The sequence below is a fragment of the Syzygium oleosum genome, unplaced genomic scaffold (genome assembly GCF_021117445.2).
Source record: "Syzygium oleosum isolate NSW1041296 unplaced genomic scaffold, Sole_v2.1 Sole_v2.14, whole genome shotgun sequence".
NCBI lineage: Eukaryota > Viridiplantae > Streptophyta > Magnoliopsida > Myrtales > Myrtaceae > Syzygium > Syzygium oleosum.
The window spans coordinates 6,039,595-6,060,314 of NW_026607498.1; the positions used below are offsets into that span (position 1 = coordinate 6,039,595).

A 20,720-nucleotide genomic window follows, 5' to 3' on the forward strand; every position below is an offset into this window, starting at 1 on the left:
AAAACCCAGTCCCCCCCTTCCCCACCAAACGATAGTGAGATAGAGAGAGTGAGTGAGGAACAGGGTCTGAATGAGGCGGCTCCGAGATGGCTAGAGATGGTGGCTCGGGAACGGCGAGAAATGATGAGCCAAATCCCCTCCGAAAGACCCAGTCCCCCTTTACCCCCCAGACGGTAGTGAAAGAGAGAGAGAGTGTGTGTGTGAGGAACAGGGTCTGAATGAGGCGGTTTCAAGACGGCCAGCGACAGTGGCTCGGGAACGGCGAGAAATGACGAGCCAAATCCCCTCCGAAAGACCCAGTCCCCCCTTCCCCACCAGATAGTAGTGAGAGAGAGAGAGAGAGAGAGAGAGAGAGAGGAGCAGGGTCTGAATGAGGCGGCTCCGAGACGGCCAGAGACGGTGGCTTAGGAACGGCGAGAAATGACGAGCCAAATCCCCTCCGAAAAACCTAATCCCCCCTTCCTCCCAGAGAGAAAGAGAGAGAGAGTGTGAGTGAGAAAGTGAGAAACAGGGTCTGAATGAGGCGGCTCCGAGACGGCCAGTGACGATGGCTCAGGAACGGCGAGAAATGAGGAGCCAAATCCCCTCCGAAAGACCCAGTCCCCCCTTCCCCACCAAACGGTAGTGAGAGAGAGAGAGAGAGAGTGAAGAGCAGGGTCTGAATGAGGTGGGTCCGAGACGGCGAGCGACGGTGGCTCGGGAACGGTGAGAAATGACAAGCTAAATCCCCTCCGAAAGACTCAGTTCCCCCCTTTCCCCCATACGGTAGTGAGAGAGTGAGTGAGTGAGGAGCAGGGTCTGAATGAGGCGGCTCCAAGATGGCCAGAGACGATGGCTCGGGAACGGTGAGAAATGACGAGCCAAATCCCCTCCGAAAGACCCAGTTCCCCCCTTTCCCCTGGACAGTAGTGAGAGAGTGAGTGAGTGAGGAGCAGGGTCTGAATGAGGCGACTCCAAGACGGCCAGAGATGGTGGCTCGGGAACGGCGAGAAATGACGAGCCAAATCCCTCCGAAAGACCCAGTCCCCCCTTGCCCCCCAGACGGTAGTGAGAGAAAAAGAGAGAGAGAGAGAGAGAGAGAGAGAGAGAGAGGAGCAGGGTCTGAATGAGGCGGCTCCGAGACGACCAGCTACGATGGCTCAGGAACGGCGATAAATGACGAGCCAAATCCCCTCCAAAAGACCTAGTCCACCCCTTCCCCCCAGACGGTAGTGAGAGAGAGTGAGTGAGTGAGTGAGTGAGTGAGTGAGGAGCAGGGTCTGAATGAGGCAGCTCCGAGACGGCCAGAGACGGTGGCTCGGGAACGGCGAGAAATGACGAGCCAAATCCTCTCCAAAAGACCCAGTCCCCCCCTTCCCCACCAGACGGTAGTGAGAGAGTGTCACACCCAAAACTCAACAAGAATAAGGGCATGACACGACTATTCTTTCACCAAAGGACGCAGCCTAAACATAACCAAAACTCACCTAATATTATAATATATGCATCCACATATATATACATGATATAGAGTTTATTTGGTTACAATATCAATGTTAACTACAATCCATAAAAAAGCTAAGTACATAACCAGAAACAAGCTAATACATTAAGCTCCACATCTATGCATAACTCGTACCAAAAAGTCCCCACTATCAAAATGTCCACCCTAATATCGAAACTCTCAAGCCCTACTTGCGGCTCGGTGAAGAACCTGAAAAACAAGTAAGATGAAAGGAATGAGCTACCACGACTTAGTAAGTAATACATTTTTTCTAAGTAGATTGAGCACCCACTATGCACACAGTTATAAGACTAAACGAAAGCTCAATTAACCCAACATATAACAAACTCCAGGTTCAAAATACGTTATATGCTACTTTAAACATCACATTTTCACAATAGGAAAGCTCATTCCAATTAATAATATCAAAGAAGAAACCAATGGTCAAATCCATTGGCCAATCTCGTCAAAAAGCACACGCCAATGGTCCATTCCATTGGCCAATCTCATAAAAAAGTACACGCCAATGATCCATTCAATTGGCCAATCTCATGCTCAGAAATCTAACTATGATCACGGATAACGCCCCGTGAAAGACGACCAAGATTCCCCCATTGGCAAGGTCTCCACCTACTATAAGCCGGTGGCTCGGCCCACAAGGATATCCTAGACTAGTATGCGCATACTCATACCCCTCATTGGGTTCAAAAAGACACTGAGCATCAAAATCCATATCCTCCCATACCAGCAAATCCAATCCACAATCAAAATCACCAATATTCATAAATCATTTCGCAAACGGGTATATAACCCTTCAAAAATCACATTCAAACTCAAGAACTCCTCATAAGTCTTTCACAAAAGATTTCACAAACCCCTTTACATCCCATAAGTTCAAACCGAAATCAAAAGGAAATCTTTTATTCCAAATACACAAAATGACAGTAAATGCTCAATCCAGTTTTATGCAAACAAAATATCATTTCTTATATGATAACATATCTATAACATCTCATTTTCTAAACATGAGCTTACAAATTTAAAGAAGAAATAGTACCACTCACCTTGAAAAGCCGAAAAACTAACCTACGGCGATTTCTCGAGCCGACGCACTCGAATACCTAACAATAAATCGAAAAACGATATCAAAACCGAGTAAAATGTTACTTCAACTACGACTCGGCTAAACTAGGCTTAGATGCTAATATAACCACTAAAAGACGCCCTCAAATCGCTCGTCCAAAGTGATTATCCAAAATCGTCCACAATGCGGAGCTTGAGCACAAAATTTGATTGCGCCATAACTTTCTCCACTAAACTCCAATCCAAGCAAGTTTATAGTCAAAAGAAAGCTCATTCGGAGCACTACAGGAACCTCAACTTGGCAGCCCCAAAATCGAGCCGAAAATCGACGAAAATCAGCCTAAAAGCCGCCGGTCGTGCACTATTCACTGCGCGCATTCAACTTCAAAAATTCATATCCGGCAAATAGTAAGTCCAAATCAGATTCTGTAAAATCTCACATCTCTGCAACACCATAAACTACCAATTCTATATAAATACGCAACTCTACAACTAAAAAATCTGACTTCACCGCTCGAATAACACATAACTTCGAATTACGAGCCCTAACCCGAAAAATATTCCGATTAATTGAACGAGGGGTGCGAATACTTACGGAGCGTTGCGTTACGAAGTCGAATCGGCTTAGCCAGACCCCTGCGGTGCAAAGCCCCCTTCTCTTTTCTCTTTTTCTTCTTCCTCTTTCCTTTCCTCTCCTTTCTCCTCTTTTCCTCTCTTTTCTTCTGTTTCTGTTCGTGCTCTTGGCTTCTTAAAACGAGCCGAGCATCACTGTTGCTTCTTTTGACTTTTCAACCATTATCCTCTTCTTCTTCTTTTTTTAACCCATATTTTATAGAGAGAGAGAGAGAGAGAGAGAGTGAGTGAGGACCAGGGTCTGAATGAGGCGACTCTGAGACGGCCAGAGACGGTGGCTCGGGAACGGCGAGAAATGACGAGCCAAATCCCCTCCAAAAGACTCAGTCCCCCCCTTCCCCCCAGACGGTAGTGAGAGAGAGAGAGAGAGAGAGAGAGAGAGAGAGAGAGGAGCAGGGTCTAAATGAGGCCGCTACGAGACGGCCAGCGACGGTGGCTCGGGAACGGCGAGAAATGACGAGCCAAATCCCCTCCGAAAGACCCAGTCCCCCCCTTCCCCACCAGACGGTAGAGAGAGAGAGAGAGAGAGTGAGGAGCAGGGTCTGAATGAGGCAGCTCCGAGACGGCCAGCGACGGTGGCTCGAGAACGGCGAGAAATGACGAGCCAAATCCCCTCCGAAAGACCCAGTCCCCGCCTTGCCCCCCAGACGGTAGTGAGAGACAGAGAGAGAGAGAGTGAGGAGCAGGGTCTAAATGAGGCGGCTCCGACACGGCCAGCGACGGTGGCTCAGGAACGGCGAGAACTGACGAGCCAAATCCCGTCCGAAAGACCTAGTCCCCCCCTTCCCCACCAGACGGTAGTGAGAGAGAGAGAGTGATGAGCAGGGTCTGAATGAGGCGACTCCGAGACGGCCAGAGACGATAGCTCGGGAATGACGAGAAATGACGAACCAAATCCCTTCCGAAAGACCCAATCCCCCCTTGCCCCCTAGACGGTAGTGAGAGAGAGAGAAAGAGTGAGGAGAAGGGTCTGAATGAGGCGGCTCCGAGACGGCCAGCGACGGTGGCTCGGGAACGGCGAGAAATGACAAGCCAAATCTCCTCCGAAAGACCCAGTCCCCTCCTTCCCCACCAGATGGTAGTGAGAGAGAGAGAGAGAGAGAGAGAGAGAGAGAGAGAGAGAGAGAGTGAGGAGCAGGGTCTAAATGAGGCGGCTCCAAGACGGCCAGAGACGGTGGCTCGGGAACGGCGAGAAATGACAAGCCAAATCCCCTCCGAAAGACCCAGTCCCCCCTTGCCCCCCGGACGGTAGTGAGAGAGAGTGTGTGTGTGTGTGTGTGTGTGAGAGAGAGAGAGAGTGAGGAGCAGGGTCTGAATGAGGCGACTCCGAGACGGCCAGCGACGGTGGCTCGGGAACAGCGAGAAATGACGAGCCAAATCCCATCCGAAAGACCCAGTCCCCCATTCCCCCCCCCCCCAGACGGTAGTGAGAGAGAGTGTGTGTGTGTGTGAGGAGCAGGGTCTAAATGAGGCGGCTCCGAGACGGCCAGTGACGGTGGCTCGGGAACGGCGAGAAATGACAAGCCAAATCCCCTCCGAAAGACCTAGTCCCCCCCTTCCCCACCAGACGGAGAGAGAGAGAGAGAGAGAGAGAGAGAGAGAGAGAGAGAGAGGAGCACGGTCTGAATGAGGCGGCTCCGAGACGACCAGAGACGGTGGCTCGGGAACGACGAGAAATGACGAGCCAAATCCCCTCCGAAAGACCCAGTCCCCCCTTCCCCCCAGACGGTAGTGAGAGAGAGAGAGAGAGAGAGAGTGAGGAGCAGGGTCTGAATGAGGCGGCTCCGAGACGGCTAGCAACGGTGGCTCGGGAACAACGAGAAATAACAAGCCAAATCCCCTCCGAAAGACCGAGTCCCCCCCTTCCCCACCAGACGGTAGTGAGAGAGAGAGAGAGAGAGAGAGAGTGAGGAGCAGGGTCTGAATGAGGCGGCTCCGAGACGGCCAGCGACGGTGGCTCGGGAACGGCGAGAAATGACGAGCCAAATCCCCTCCGAAAGACCCAGTCCCCCCCTTCCCCCCCAGACGGTAGTGAGAGAGAGAGAGAGAGAGTGAGGAGCAGGGTCTAAATGGGGCAGCTCCGAGATGGCCAAGGACAGTGGCTCGGAACGGCGAGAAATGACGAGCCAAATCCTCTCCGAAAGACCCAGTCCCCCCTTCCCCCCCAGACGGTAGGGAGAGAGAGAGAGAGAGAGAGAGAGAGTGAGGAGCAGGGTCTGAATGAGGCGGCTCCGAGACGGCCAGCGACGGTGGCTCGGGAACGGCGAGAAATGACGAGCCAAATCCCCTCCGAAAGACCCAGTCTCCCCCTTCCCCCCCCCCCCCCCCCCAGACGGTAGTAAGAGAGAGAGTGTGAGTGAGGAGCAAGGTCTGAATGAGGCGGCTCCGAGACGGCCAACGAAGGTGGCTCGAGAACGGCGAGAAATGACGAGCCAAATCCCCTCCGAAAGACCCAGTCCCCCCACCCCTCCCTCCCTCTCTCTCAGACGGTCGAGAGAGTGAGAGTGAGAGTGAGTTTGGACGCGGGTCCTCTTGTCCTCTCTCCATTGCCTTCCTTCGCTCAGCTTCCAAATATGCCTCCGACGAGCGTGCAAGTGTGTGAGAGCGGGTGCCGGATGATTTGGAAGGACATCGTGGAGTTTTCTAATTTCTCTAATGATAGAAAGCGTTCCAAAATTGCCCGTCTTCACATGATTTTTCTTTAGTTGGTATCAGGGACGGGGAGATGCGATTATTGCTGGCGATCACCTCTAAATATTATCACCTCTAAGCTAATCGCTCTGATGGTCCTCTCTCTTCATGTTGACTATTCTAAGACGAAAAATCTTCATAAAACTTTCAAGGAAAAGGCTTTTTTCGTAATTGGGTGTAAGTGATTATTGGGGCATAAGTTTGATTATTGTCGTACGAGTCCCGTCGTATTGTTCCAGCAGCATCCAATCCACTAGTAATTGGGCGCAAAGAAAGAAGCTTGAAACCTGTGAAAGAAAGTAAGGGTTTGAAAGCTACAACAATAGCAAATCAGATATGGTCATTGGCATTATTGCTATTCTAAGCGGAAAATGTCAAGGTAATCCACGTCACATAAACTCATTTCTCCTCTTTTTGAGCGGTATTTACTGAGTTATCATTCATCACCATTTACTACGTTCTTTCATCTTTTCGATTCGAAGTTCTTTCATAGGGTTTAAATGAGTGTTGTGCACTTCATATGATGCTCAATTTCAGAGCAAGTACTTACATTAATGGAGTGCTTAGTAAAACAACTTCTCGTGATAATTGATGTAATTAATCAAGATAAATATTTGTGTTATCTATATCTAAGTCTCGAAAAAATTCAAGATTCCAAACACCGACAAAAGTATCTATTTATGTAAGACTAAAATACTCCAAGATTTTATTGATAACAGAACGTCGTCGGTGACAAAATTCATTTTTACGTATAGATCTGGAGATATTTATGGAAATAATATTTTATTTTACCCTTAGAGTACAGATAAAAAGGTAATTGATTGATTTTCAACTTATGATAGGACTTTCTTCACTTATTTTTCTTTTTTTTCTTCTTTTTTCCTTATGCACATGCTGGATTTGGACATCAATCTAATGTCCACACCGTAGAGACCAAATTTTGTCGAGAATATCAAAAGAGTAGGAGAACTGTTGCAGACTTTTCGAGCATGTGCATATTAAAAAAGGAAAAATAGATTACATATCGTCGGTGCAAAGAAGACGGCTCTGCACAAGCGATTTTATTTAATTTTGATTTGACCCATCAAATGAAAGGTGAACAAGATCGATTATGGAGAAAAAACTACGTTAATAGCGTAAGTTATAAGTTACCCTTTTGAATATTTACGTGATTGTGCAAATTATGGTACATGTGCACACATTATATGATTATCGCAATTAGAGGGTCCAAGCGGGTGGACAATTAATTTTTCACACTAATTAGTGCAAAACTTGAACAATTATTTAGTTAACTCACTACATTAAATTACTCAAATATCACGAAAGATTGTAGGTATATATATCTACGTTTGTGTATATAAGACTATCTCCTTTACACAATTACTCAATGATGATTTCATAATTTAATCCTGGCGCAATCCATTTATCTAGATGGTTCAAAAACGGTTCAGCTAAAGTCAACATTGGTCCAATTTGACCAATCGCATTATCGTCTCGATCATTTCAAATATTCAATGATAAGGAGATGGACGGCCACTCGTCCCCCACCTCAACAAAACTATTGAAATTTTCTAAAGTTCACTTTTGATAAAAAGACATAAAAAGTCCAAAAATGTTCCGCTTTAAATAAAACTTATATTTAAAAATAAGATTTCAAGGAAATAAAAATTAAAGTAGTCATTCCAGATAAACAAAAATTAGGTGGATTTCGTCGTTGGAAAAAATAATAGAGCTGCAAATTCGTAAAATGTTAACATATATTTCAAGTTCCGTTATTTACATGATTTGTCCGGACATAACATAGTTTCGAATCAAATTTCTAATGTAATTTTGGAGCCTAGTAAGTTGTGTTCATGACGTCAATTATATAATCATCTATTCCGTCCGTCCAACTCATCCCTTTTGTATCATATGTATGTTTCACGGATGAGGAATTAGGATAAACTTTTGAAATTGATATATTGCCTTTCACAAGCGCTAGGGATACCAAGCAGCAATTTGAAATGCGTAACTTGTGGATTAGGTCGTCACATCTCATTTTATTAACACTCAAATTGCCAATCCTTGAGTTATGTTATTATGAATTTTTTATTTAAAAAAGGTGATGTGGCGTAAATGCGTCGCTATTTCCTAATTTGACGTCCGAACAAGCAAGTGGTCCAACCGGAAAAGGCCAAACATGTCTTGCCAATTATGGCTTCAATTGTCCATCTTATATTATATGATAGACAAATAAATAAATAGGTACATACGCATGTACAATTCCACATTATTTTTTTGTCAAACGTAATTTTCCACTGCTTCTATACATTATTTTATGTGAAAAAGCTCTTTTCGGCCCACCACATTTTAAGGGCAAATATATGCTAACAAGAATAGGGTGAGCAAGACGGACCAACCAAACTGGGAATCGTCCGGACCGGATCAAATCGGCCGGTTCTAAGCAATTCCGGTCTGGTTTCTAGTTCTTGTTTTATGGGACCGGTGATTTTCGGTTCGGCTCCCGATTTCGGTGGGAATCGAACCGCCCAGACCATACTGATTTTTATATTTTTTTTTAATTTCTTAAAGAACAATACTGTAAAGTTAAAAGTGTAAACTTTTATATTAGTTAACCCTTTTGACTAACAAACTTTTATCATTGACCTTTTTTCTTATTGAGGCATTTTCACTTTTTTATTTAATTTGGTTTATTCTTTTTCTTAAAATATCTTATTCAGTTCTATTAAAGTTGCTACATTTATCAAATCATGAAAAGTTCTTAGTGTTTTATATTATTGATATTTATTTTTTCTATTATTTTTAGTTGAATTAGTTTTCTTTCATTTATATTTTCATTATTTTGCGGCAGTCAAGGGTAAAAGAAAGATTTCCTTCAAATAATGATACGAGAATATACTTCTACTCCTTAAACATGTACACTGCACGTGCAAACGGAAAAAATAACCGAGGATTTATGACTGTAACAAAATGAAAACTTATGGCGTATTGTGCAACGGTTGAAAGTTCAAGGGCAAACGTGTATTACCCCAAAATTTTATGGGACTTTTGCATAATTTCCCCCAATTGTTAACTATTTTATCAATTTTATTATACTCACTATTGCTTTTGGTAAATTTTCTATCCTTATTATTTCTTCTGTTTCTTCATGGAACTCAATGTACTTTTTCCAGTTTATGTTTTCAGTATGGCTTTTCTTATATAATACAATATGTAATAAGATATTGCATCTGCCAAATCACGTTTAGGTGTAGCGTCAACATTTTGTCCATTCACCGTACCTTTGCCATATCCTTTTTGGCTGAACTTGAACAGATCACTTGCTCTCCTAGAGTTTGCAAAATGGAAAGTTCTAGTAGAGAAGTCATAATCTTCCAACTTTATTATATTATTATAGATAGATAAACAGATGATCCATTCGGTTGTGTGAGCGCCTAATGCGATCGAAGCGTGCTGTGAAGAAATTCTTGTACTGATGTTCCTGTCATGAATGAATTAAGATAAACGAAAATGTCCTTCTCTAACTTGTGTTGATTTTCTAATTTGATTCTCCTAACTCATAGGGGTGATCGGTTCCACGGCGATCCGATTTCTAGGTAAGAACTGAGAATCTGATAAGAGGGACTAGTTCCCGGTGGTCCAATGAAATCAATCTCATATTGTATTTTGTGCATAAAGTTTCTGAAAACATGGCAGGTAGCGGCTGGAGGAGGAGGCTCTTTACGTAGGAGGTTTTGTGATTTTGGGAGATATATAGAGAGAGGAGAGTTTTTAAGAAATTACGAGTTTTGTTTTGTCGGTAATGAAATTTGGGAGACAGTGGCATTGTGGGATTGCTCCAGGGTCGGGAATGACAGAGGACAGAGAGGGAACATTGGTTTCGCCATCGAAGGAAAGCAAGGGCAAGAGGGTAAGTACGGGGAAAATGACAGCCGGTTGGGCTGTAAGGACGTAGGGCGGAGTGGGGCTACTGCTAGGCTTTGGAATTGAAGAAGTTGGAGCAGAGGCAGAGATGGAGTTGAAACGTCTTCCTGGGTCTAGAGGCGAGCGCATCTTCTTCTTTTTTTCCACGCTTTCAAGCGGGAAAGAGCGAGCACGAGGGAGAGACGTGAGAGGAAATAGGGAAAGAGCTTCTTTATATATTTCTAAGAAATAAAAATAATAATCAATTCGGTCCGGCCCGACCGGTCCGGGTGGACTATTCCATCTCCCACTGAAAATCATCTGTTCCAATTTTATGAAATCGAGAAACGAATCTATGCCTCCAGGAACCGCCCATAACCTACTGGCAATGCGGTCCGAGCGGTTCCTGTTGCTCGCCCCTAGTAATTCACTCAATTTTTGCAATCAAATCTTCTTATTTCTTGAAATGCGGACATGGCTCAGTTAAGAACGCCATTTCTCTCGCATCATTGTCACAATATGTGCATTTCTTTCTCTACCCCCCAAAGCTGCTTCTTCTTCTTTTTTTCAATTTTGCTAATGTATAGTCACGTCGAGATCATGTTGAAGAATCGCAGTGCAACAAATACTAATGAGATTTTGAATGTTTGCTAATTCTTTGTAGAGGTTCCTGCCGTCGGAGTTCGGAATGGACCCAGCCCTCATGGGTCATGCAATTGAGCTGGGAAGGGTCACGTTCAATGAGAAAATGGAGGTGAGAAAAGCAATCGAGGAAGCTAAAATTCCCTGCACATATATGTCGGCCAACTGCTTTGCCAATTATTTTGTGGGCAATCTCTCTTAACTATCGAGTCTCCCTGCTCCAAAAGACACTGTGAATCTATATGGAGGAGGCAACGTCAAATGTATGTAAGGTGCATAAACCTACTTTAGGCATATTGAGAAAATCTCTTCTAACCATATTTCTGAATAGTAGGTCACAACCATATGATGTCCATATTTGTAATCCACCAATAAAAAGATTGGTTGGAGCAAGTTTCCTCCAACTAGAGATGGAGGAAAACATGTTCCCCATTTACAATACAGACATGGTAATATTTTCGGTAAACTTATTAAAAAAGGGTTGACTAAGTGGTAAAATAATCGGAACACGGGCATTAAGAAACTTCATTCTCAGGTTTGATGTCTTCTCGCCACAACAACCCCCAAACCCCAACGTAGGTCCCAAATGCTACCATGTGAAATGATCAACTCATATCAAAGTAGGCCATTCATCTATGTCAACTTGGAGTGTGAGGGAGCTATAAATTTTATTACAAATATAGGATTCAATCTTTCACCAATTTCTTGTTAGGTGAGGTTGTCATGTTTTAAATGTTTATCTCATGTCAATAATGGGGTAAGGCTTACCTAATCAACCAGTATCCTCCTAGGTGTATCCTTGAACATCTTCATTAGATTACACGTGTACTTGATCAGAAGGGCGATCACTAGCTCGATATATCTAGTCTAAATCAGGACTTCACAAAATATTTTCGACTTCTCATAAATTCTATCAAGGTCGAAAACCTTAGCTTGGGTGAGTCATTTAGCCAAGTTCAACACTTTGTGTTCCCAGTTAAGTCACAAGTACGTATGAATTTCTGTTTGGTAACTCGTGAAAGTTTTTGATACTGCATTATTGTTGCAGCTGTTTACTTCGATGAAGATGACAATGCAACGTCCACAATTAAAACGATTGATGATCCGAGAACATTTAACAAAACGGTGTACCTAAGGTCACCAGAGAACATTCTGTCCCAAAGACAACTGGAGATGTGGGAGAAGCTTAGTGGAAGGACCATGGAGGAGAGAAGCATTTCTGCAGAAGACTTCCACTACAAAAAAAACAAGGATTTAGCCGCGGAACGTTAGCGACGAATGCAAATCCGTCGCTAATTTGCGAAGGAAATAGCGACAAAAGCAAATCCGTCGCAAATTTGCGACGGAAATAGCGACGAAAGCAAATCCGTCGCTAATTTGCGACGGAAATCAAATTAGCGATGAAACTACAAGGCCACCCTCGTCGTCTTCTCCAATCTCTCTTCCTCTGTCCCCTCCTCCTTCCGCGACCACCCTCTCACGGACGTCCTCGTCGTCCCGGCTGATCCGCCACGTCCCAGCAGCGACGGGATTCACCAGCAGATGGAACGTGGCAAGGCCCAGCTCGCCGACTTCCTTGAGGAGCTCCTCACGGCCCGGTCAGGGAGCTCGACCCGGCCCGTCTGCGCCATCATTGATGTTCTCTTCATATTTGGCTAGGCGGCTGAAGTGTTCGACAAGTTTGGAGTTCGGACGGTCGGATTTTTCACCTTTGGAGGTTGCTCCGCCGCGATGGATCTCGCGGCCTGGAAGGGTAGCCCACTGGACATCGGGCCCGGGGAGACCGTTTGCTTCCCGGGTTACCCGAAGAAATGGGACTCACGGTTTCAGATCTTAAAAGGCGGTCTAGCGTGGCTGGACCGCGGAAGTGGGGCCAGCAGCAGGGGCATGGAGCGGGTTCGGACTTGGGTCCGGGTTCTTTTCGTCCTTCGGGTCCGGGTGGGCCTTCGAGGATGGCCCCGCCGGGGCCCAGCGCAAAGCCATACTGGGTGGATCTCACCGAGAGCTCTATCGCGTTGGTGATCAACACGTGTCACGATCTCGAAGGTCCATTTCTCGATTACCTAGCCAATCAAGTCGGCAAACCCGTTTGGGGTGTGCGAAAAGCCATACTAGGTGGATCCCACCGAGAGCTCTATCGCGTTGGTGATCAACACGTGTCACGATCTCGAAGGTCCATTTCTCGATTACCTAGCCAATCAAGTCGGCAAACCCGTTTGGGGTGTGGGTCCGCTTCTCCCGGATCAATACTAGACATCATCTGGTTCTCTCGTCCGAGATCGCGAGATCCGACCCAACAAGCAAAGCAACGTGACCAAGGAGGACGTCATCCGATGGCTGGACTCGAAGCCGCGCGGCTCTGTGATCTACATGTCCTTCGGCAGCTCCATGGGGTTGACGACGGAGGAATACGACACGCTGGCCAAAGCGCTGGAAGAGTCCACGTGGCCGTTCGTATGGGCGATCCAACCGGGCTCTGGCGGGTCCGAAGAAGGGTACTACCCTCACGGGCTGGAGGCCAAAGCGCGCGAACGGGCCCTGATAATAACCGGATGGGCACCGCAGCTCCTGATACTGAGCCATCCCTCGACAGGCGGGTTCTTATCGCACTGCGGGTGGAACTTGACGGTGGAAGCCCTGGGCCGCGGTGTCCCGTATTTGGCATGGCCCATCAGGGGAGACCAATTCTACAATGCCAAGCTTGTGGCGCACCATCTGAAGGTGGGGTACAGGGTATCAGATGATGACTTGGTGATGGTCAAGAAGGAGGAGATAGTGAAGGGAATTGATAAGCTCATGAGTGATGAAGAGGTGAAGGAAAGAGCTGCCAAGGTTAGTGGCATGTTTCAAGGTGGATTCCCTGCCTGTGCACTGGCTGATTTAGATGCTTTTATCAATTTTCTCACCTAAAATCATGTTGACCAGAGATAAATATTACTTTCTCTTGAGTTTGGAGGAACATATGTAACAAGGTGCTCCCAAACTATTGGCATAGTCAAAGATAATTGGACCGAGAAAATATGTTATTCGCGGTGCTTTTGCTAATATAGAACAAAGTATCTCATACATCGGTGATCCCGCGCGTCCTACTAACGGGGCATCACCCATTCAGTCGAATTCTTTCGTGTGAAACCCGAAGAGATGTGATTAGAAGGGTAATACTAAGTCGGCAGGATAAGCAGTTATCGGCGTTGCATCGAATGATTTGTCCTGTGTCTAGAGAATGTAAAGTGGCTACAGGGGGCAGAAGGATTTGTGTCCACACATAAAGTCTATGTCAATCTTGCGGATGCGAACACACTGAAAACCTCACATCCACATCGGAACTTGTCGTTAGCAAAGGCATATTCAATTCGGTTTTGGACTTCATATGCTGTTCACACTGCACATCTTAATCATAGCATATTAAATTAAATAATTGTTTAGACATGGAAGAGGGGCCCGAGAAATATATAACTCGAGACATTATTTCCTACTTCTCAAGGCGGCCTATGTGTGATAGGTGCTATTCTCCTTGAGGCCACTCGTTAACATGATCAATAACCATTTTCAAACTCAGAACAAGTTCTCCTTGTTTAATTCCAGAAACAAAAAGAAAATGCTCACCTCATGGCGTGAAGATTTATTAATTCGAGGTTTGAAGAATTCCAATCCAATGAATCGATTAGTTCGACATTGATATGGTAAGCACGGCCATATAGGTTTAATGTAATGTCTTTGCGACTATTATAACTGTGAAGTACGACGATATATTGGCTTCCAAAAAGTTATTTGACGAACGCCCCTGCAACTGTAACATCTCGGAACTATTTTTAGGATAGTGCTTTACGTAAGAGATTTGCACTGCAAAGCGTTTTACTATAAATATAAATATATATGTTAAAATAAGAAAAGCAAAAAAACACAATAGAAAACAACATTATGGAGGTATTTCTTGTAGTATTTCTTTTTTTTATCTTTCTTATACATGATACAGATAGACAAACAAAGTAAAGGAGAATAATAAGACTATCAAGAAAGTGCAAATCGGTTGGAATAAAGCTCAAATCTCATCCTTATTGCTCATGAACTGTACAGTAATGTAATAAATATCTTACAAGTGCGTATAATTGTGGATTTAGAATATGGATTGATGGTAGGACAGGTTCTTTCATCCCACGTAAGCAGTGAGGTCATTGCGGGAAATAGATTGAGAAGAAAGTACAATGATTGGGTGATCTAACGACAGATTAAGCTGTCTATGTTCATACTGCCGGATTTGTGAGCGGGACAGTCTTGTGGCGTGAATGGGAATTAGTACGGAGTTCCTTACAAGACTAAATACTCCTCAATGATCAACAGCGATGTAGTACCATGAAGAAAAGGGTGAAAAGAACCCCTATGGAGAAGTGAAATCGAACATGACCCTTTTTTCATTCCATAAGGATCAAGACCAAATGAGCATTTTGACGTAAATTAGTTCTTGGCATCTCATATATAGAAATCAAAGATATAAGGATTTATTCGTTTTAAGTCAAAACAAATATATCCTATTTATTCTTTTCATTGGTCTCACTTTATGAACCCTGCTCTTACACAGATCAACCCCAGCCTCCAACCCAACTAATGAAGAGATCTTGGCGGCATTGCCCCATTTGAAAATTGAGCACAATTCTTGCAAAGAAATAGCTCACTTGTATCTCAATAGAGATGGGATATACGCTACACTATCATTGGATTGAATAGTTGATCTAGTTAAGATAGACTTCCATCTTATAACAAGTGATATCAACTCCTAGAAAGATGAAAGATCTCAAGCCAAGATTAGCTGCTAGTTTATCAAAGTAAGCGGAATGATTGCATGTGAGAAACTAATTCCTTTGCTAACATGGGCTTTACACAATCAATCAAATCATATAGGTATTCCTTCAATACAACAAAGGTTATCGAAAGGATCTCGGAGACTCACCAAAGCATGAAAGCCAGGATCTTTCATAAAATTTATTTTTATTTGAATAGTGTATAACCCATGGATAAGCTCACATTAACTTGTCAATTTGGAATTCAGTTCAGAATTTTCCTTGGGAGGTGTCGGGGTAATTTGCTAATATATAGAGATTCATAGGCGAAGGTATGAAATAATTTGTTGAGAAGGATGTTACAACTAGACTAAAAGCAGACGAAAAGGCATTTTTAATTGAAGCACTTAAGACCACTTAAGACTTCGACCCTTTTTTGCAATGGGCTATGCAACTACTTCTTTTTGGTAGGCCTCTACTTCATTGGGGTATGCCACTCTTCTTTAGAGTTAGGCTAGAAAGACTCCTTCTCCAAGATAGGCATCATTGGATTTGAGATCTCATTCAAGAAAAATATATCAAATATCAGGAGTTTTTTTACATGTTCATATTCTATCAATGTTGGAAAGATAAAGACGATTAGTCGGCAGAGTCCAAATTTAATAGAAGATGTGGCTCAAATCAATAAAGAAAGAATAACAACTCTATTTGCCTTTCCAATAGATATTTATGCTTATCTCTAGAAAAGTATTCTGTCTTATTTAGAGATGAAATTCCCCAAGTTAATATGAAGAATTGGGGGGTTTTCCATTGTGGACGTCAGCTTCCAAGGGTCCTCTCCTTGGTCGACCGAACCACGTTAAATCCTTTTCTCCTTCTTCATGTGTGTGTGATTACAAAGAAAACAAGGTATCAGAGCTAGGTTCGAGTGTGGTGCCTATGCTATTGAAGTCGCTATTCACTGCTTAATTCTACTGCTGATTTAAAAAAGCTTTTGATCATCTCCTTTCTTCTTGTTAAAATGACTAGCTCTTTAGTCGACCAAAGAGAGGCTTGGAAGCCTACATCCACAATGGGAAATCCCCGATTCTTCATATCACCTCGGGAGATTTCATTATCTTTAAATAAGATAGAATTCATCTTTGGGGATAAACATGAATATCTATTGGAAATGCAAATACAGTTGTTATTTCTTTCTTTATCGATTTGAGCCAAATCTACTACTAAATTTAGATTTTATAAACTAGTCGTTCTTAATCATACTAAGGTCACTTGGAGTTGGTCGACCATATATTGGGATATCTAAAGTCATCATGCCCTAGACGTGTCATTGTTATAAAGAATCATGGTCACACAAAGATTGAAAGTTATGCTGATGCATATTGGTTTGGAAATCCCACAGATGGAAGATCCACGATGGGGTTATGCACCTTTGTAGGAGAAAACCTAGTCACTTGGAAGAGCAAAAAGCAAAGTGTGTTAACTAGGTCAAGTGCGGAAGCTGAGTACAGAGCCATGGCTTCAACCACATGTGAATTAGTCTGGCTTTGTTTATTGTTGTAGTAATTGGGTCTTAATAAGCTTCAAACTCCTTCGAAATTGTTCTATGATAATCAAGCAAGAATTCATATTGCTTCAAATTCGATCTTTCATGAAAGGACCAAGCACAAAGAGGTCGATTGTCACTATATCCGTGAGAAAGTTTAAGACAAGACAATTGAGACTCCATACACCAGAAAATGAAGGTCAATTGGCTGACATATTTACTAAAACGTTTTCCACCAAAAATTTTCAGCTAGTGATGATCAAGCTGACCTCTGATGACATCCTTGTCCCAACTTGGAGGGGAAGTGTTCGAAAGATAAGTGTGACTAGTCATTAGAGTTCAAATTTAGTAGCAGATTTGGCTCAAATCAATAAAAAATGAAATAACGACTATATCTGTCTTTCTAATATATATTCATGTTTATTATGTAAAGTTAATGAAATCCCCAAGGTGACATGAAGAATTAGGAGTTTCCCATCATGGACGTAGGCTTCCAAGGGTTCTCTCCCTGGTCTATTGAACCCCGTTAAATTATTTTCTCCTTCTTCGTGTATGTGTGTGATTACAGAGAAAGCAATCAGTATGATAAGAACCAGACAAATATAAGTAAATAAGAGTAACAAAACTATCAAGAAAATAGAAAGTATTAATAAAGTAGCAACATCATATGATATATTCTGCATATATTGACACATAAAATTTATAAAGAGCAAGGAAGAAGAAACTTATGAAATAAGTGTAATATTGATCTCACCAAACGGTCCATGCACTTTCTTTTATTTATTTATATATTTATTTGTTTTTCTCTGCTTCATTCTCCACATGAGAATAGAAAGAAGAAGTTCGTTCCCACGATCCAACCAGTCAAGGCTTAAGACTCAGGCTGACTCGCTCCTCTCCTTTTGATCCGCGACACCCACCTTCGTCACTCCTCGAAAGCTTCCCATGTCGGCGACGGCGGAGATCTTCGTCGTCACCGGGCCGGGGCAAGGCGACCTCCACCCCAGCATGGAGCTCTGCCTCCACCTCACCCGCCGCGGCTACTTCGCCACCCTCGTCATCCCCTCCCATCTCTTCTCCGCCATCCCTCCCTTCTTCGCCTCCAACCCCCTCGTCGCCGTCGCCCAGATCGCCGGCTCCTCCGGCCCTCCCATGCACGTCTCCGACCAGCTCAACCAGCCCGCCGGCCGGGATCTCTTGGCCCACCTGGAGAAACGGACGGCCGGTAGCGACCCGCCGCGCGTGGTGTGCGCGGTCGTGGATTTCTAGGTGGGGTGGGCCAGGGAAGTGCTCTGGAAGTTCGACGTCCCAGTGATCAGCTTCGTCACCTTCAGTGCGTGCGCAGCGGCCATGGAGCTAGGCGCGTGGAGGGTGCAGGCGGGCGACGTCCGGCCCGGCGAAGCTCGCTTGATTCCCGGGCTGCCCTTGGAAATGGCCGTCGTGTATTCCGATCTTAAAAGGAAGCCAATCGACACGCCAAGAACAGCTAAAAAAAGAAGATGACGAAGCTCACTGACCATCGAGCACTTGCTCTTGGACAGAGAAGCAGCCGGCGGAGGCGATGGCAGCTTCGGGCTCGGAGCTGGGGACGGGAAGCCGATGGTGGTGGCGACGAAAAGGCGAAGTATCATAGGAGGAAGAGAGAGAGAGGGACGGACAAAACTCACTGACACGAAAAGTGTGATTGAGTTCTAAAATTTTCAAAAGGTTGAGTTCTAAAATTTTCAAAACGAGTCTTTAAAAAGTGTCAAATTGGTTCAATCAAGTTTTTTGTTGATCGCACGTTTTTTGAAAGTTCCATAATTCAATTGCATTTTCTGATAAATTTTAAGTATTCTAATGCACTTACTTACATGATCAAGACAACTAACCTTGCGAGATCCTTCTCCAAATATCACCTATCCAAAGAAGCATCATCACTCCCTAAGCAAGCGTAAGCGATTACGTACTCATCTCCGTTCATTTGATATATTAGCCTTGACAAAAGTAACCAACTCCACGACCTCTGAGTCGAATAAAGCCGCCATTGCCACGCTCACACCCGTTAGTCAACAGCTTCTCTCGTACATAAGTTGTTCAAATTTTGTATCTTTCGAATAGATTGGTCCGAAACCAATGGCAGGAGGTGAGATTTGGGTCCTCCCGGCTTTCGGGCAAGGCCATCTCTTCCCCTGCATCGAGCTGTGCAAGCTCGTCACCTCCCGAAACCGCAAGGCCACCCTCGTCGTCTCCTCCATTCTCTCTTCCTCTGTCCCCTCCACCTTCCACGACCACCCTCTCACGGACGTCATCGTCGTCCCGGCAGATCCGCCGCGTGGCGGCAGCGACGGGATTCAACTCCATATGGAACGTGGCAAGGCCCAGCTCGCTGACTTCCTCAAGGAGCTCCTCACGGCCCGGTTGGGGAGCTCGACCTGGCCCGTCTGCGCCGTGCTTGATGTTCTCGTCATAAGTGGCTGGGCGGCTGAAGTGTTCGACAAGTTTGGAGTTCGGACGGTCGGATTTTTCACCTCCGGAGGTTGCTCCGCCGCGATGGATCTCGCGGCCTGGAAGGGTAGCCCGCTGGACATCGAGCCCGGGGAGACCCGTTTGCTTCCTGGGTTACCCGAAGAAATGGGGCTCACGGTTTCGGATCTTAAAAGGCGGACTAGCGTGGCTAGATTGCGGAAGTGGGGCCAGCAGCAGGGGCATGGAGCGGGTTCGGACACGGGTCCAGGTTCTTCTCGGCCTTTGGGTCTGGGTGGGCCGCCGAGGATGCCCGGCGAAAAGCCATACTGGGTGGATCCCACCGAGAGCTCTATCGCGTTGGTGATCAACACGTGTCACGATCTCGAAGGTCCATTTCTTGATTACCTAGCCAATCAAGTTGGCAAACCCGTTTGGGGCGTGGGTCCACTTCTCCCGGATCAATACTGGATGTCATCCGGTTCTCTCGTCCGAGATCGCGAGATCCGACCCAGCAAGCAAAGCAACGTGACCGAGGAGGACGTCATCCGATGGCTGGACTCGAAGCCGCGCGGCTCCGTGATCTACGTGTCCTTTGGCAGCTCCGTGGGGCTGACGACGGAGGAATACGACACGCTGGCCAAGGCGTTGGAAGGGTCCGCGTGGCCGTTCATATGGGCGATCCAACCGGGCTCAGGCGGGTCCAGAGAAGGGTACTACCCTAACGGGCTGGAGGCCAAGGTGCGCGAACGGGCCCTGATAATAACTGGATGGGCACCGCAGCTCCTGATACTGAGCCATTCGTCGACGGGCGGATTCTTATCGCACTGCGGGTGGAACTCGACGGTGGAAGCCCTGGGCCGCGGGGTCCCCTTTTTGGCATGGCCCATCAGGGGGGACCAGTTCTACAATGCCAAGCTGGTGGCGCACCATCTGAAGGTGGGGTACAGGGTATCAGATGATGACTTGGTGATGGTCAAGAAGGAGGAGATAGTGAAGGGAATTGATAAGCTCATGAGTGATGAAGAGGTGAAGGAAAGAGCTGCCAAGGTAAGTGGCATGTTTCAGGGTGGATTCCCTGCAAGTGCAGTGGCTGATTTAGATGCTTTTATCAATTTTCTCACCTAAAATCATGTTGACTTGAGATAAATACTTTCTCTTGAGTTTGGAGGAACATTTGTAACAAGGTTCTCCCAACCTACTGGCATAGTAAGAGATAATTGGACCAAGAAAATATGTTATTCTCGGTGCTTTTGCTAATGTAGAACAAAGTATCTCATGCATCAGTAATCCCGCATGTTCTACTGACGTGGCATTACCCATTTAGTCAAATTCTTCCATGTAGCTAACACTATGAAATTCAGAGAGATGTGATTAGGAGGGTAATACTAAATAGGCGGGATACGTGGTTATCGCCATTGGATCGAATGATTTGTCCATATCTACAGAATGTAAAGTGGCTAAAAGGGCTGAAGAATTCGTGTCCACACATAAAATCTATGTTAATCTTGCGGAT

General features: G+C 45.1%; 2 protein-coding genes, 1 long non-coding RNA gene and 1 pseudogene across 3 annotated transcripts; 3 read left to right on the plus strand and 1 right to left on the minus strand.

Annotated features, from left to right (window-relative positions):
• Positions 1-1,567: 1,567 nt before the first annotated feature.
• LOC130139872 (uncharacterized) lies at positions 1,568-3,368 on the minus strand. Its single transcript, XR_008817919.1, has 3 exons — positions 3,162-3,368; positions 2,548-2,604; positions 1,568-1,693 (listed from the first exon to the last, which is right to left on the minus strand). It is a non-coding gene; the product is annotated as an uncharacterized LOC130139872 (long non-coding RNA).
• A 6,324-nt stretch (positions 3,369-9,692) lies between these two features.
• Positions 9,693-13,513, plus strand: LOC115691867 (UDP-glycosyltransferase 73B3-like; annotated as a pseudogene).
• A 4,191-nt stretch (positions 13,514-17,704) lies between these two features.
• Positions 17,705-18,028, plus strand: LOC115691836 (uncharacterized). Its single transcript, XM_030618570.2, has one exon. It carries the CDS (start codon positions 17,705-17,707, stop codon positions 18,026-18,028), a length of 324 nt encoding a protein of 107 aa, XP_030474430.1.
• Positions 18,029-18,655: 627 nt separating this feature from the next.
• Positions 18,656-20,536, plus strand: LOC115691835 (UDP-glycosyltransferase 73B3-like). The gene has a single exon (XM_030618569.2). The coding sequence runs from the start codon at positions 18,875-18,877 to the stop codon at positions 20,330-20,332; it is 1,458 nt and encodes a 485-aa protein (XP_030474429.1). The 5' UTR covers positions 18,656-18,874; the 3' UTR covers positions 20,333-20,536.
• The last annotated feature ends 184 nt before the right edge of the window (positions 20,537-20,720 follow it).

Coding starts and splice junctions, on each gene's coding strand:
- LOC115691836 (XM_030618570.2), top strand. CDS start 17,705: ATGTCGGCGACGGCGGAGATCTTCGTCGTCACCGGGCCGGGGCAAGGC.
- LOC115691835 (XM_030618569.2), top strand. CDS start 18,875: ATGGCAGGAGGTGAGATTTGGGTCCTCCCGGCTTTCGGGCAAGGCCAT.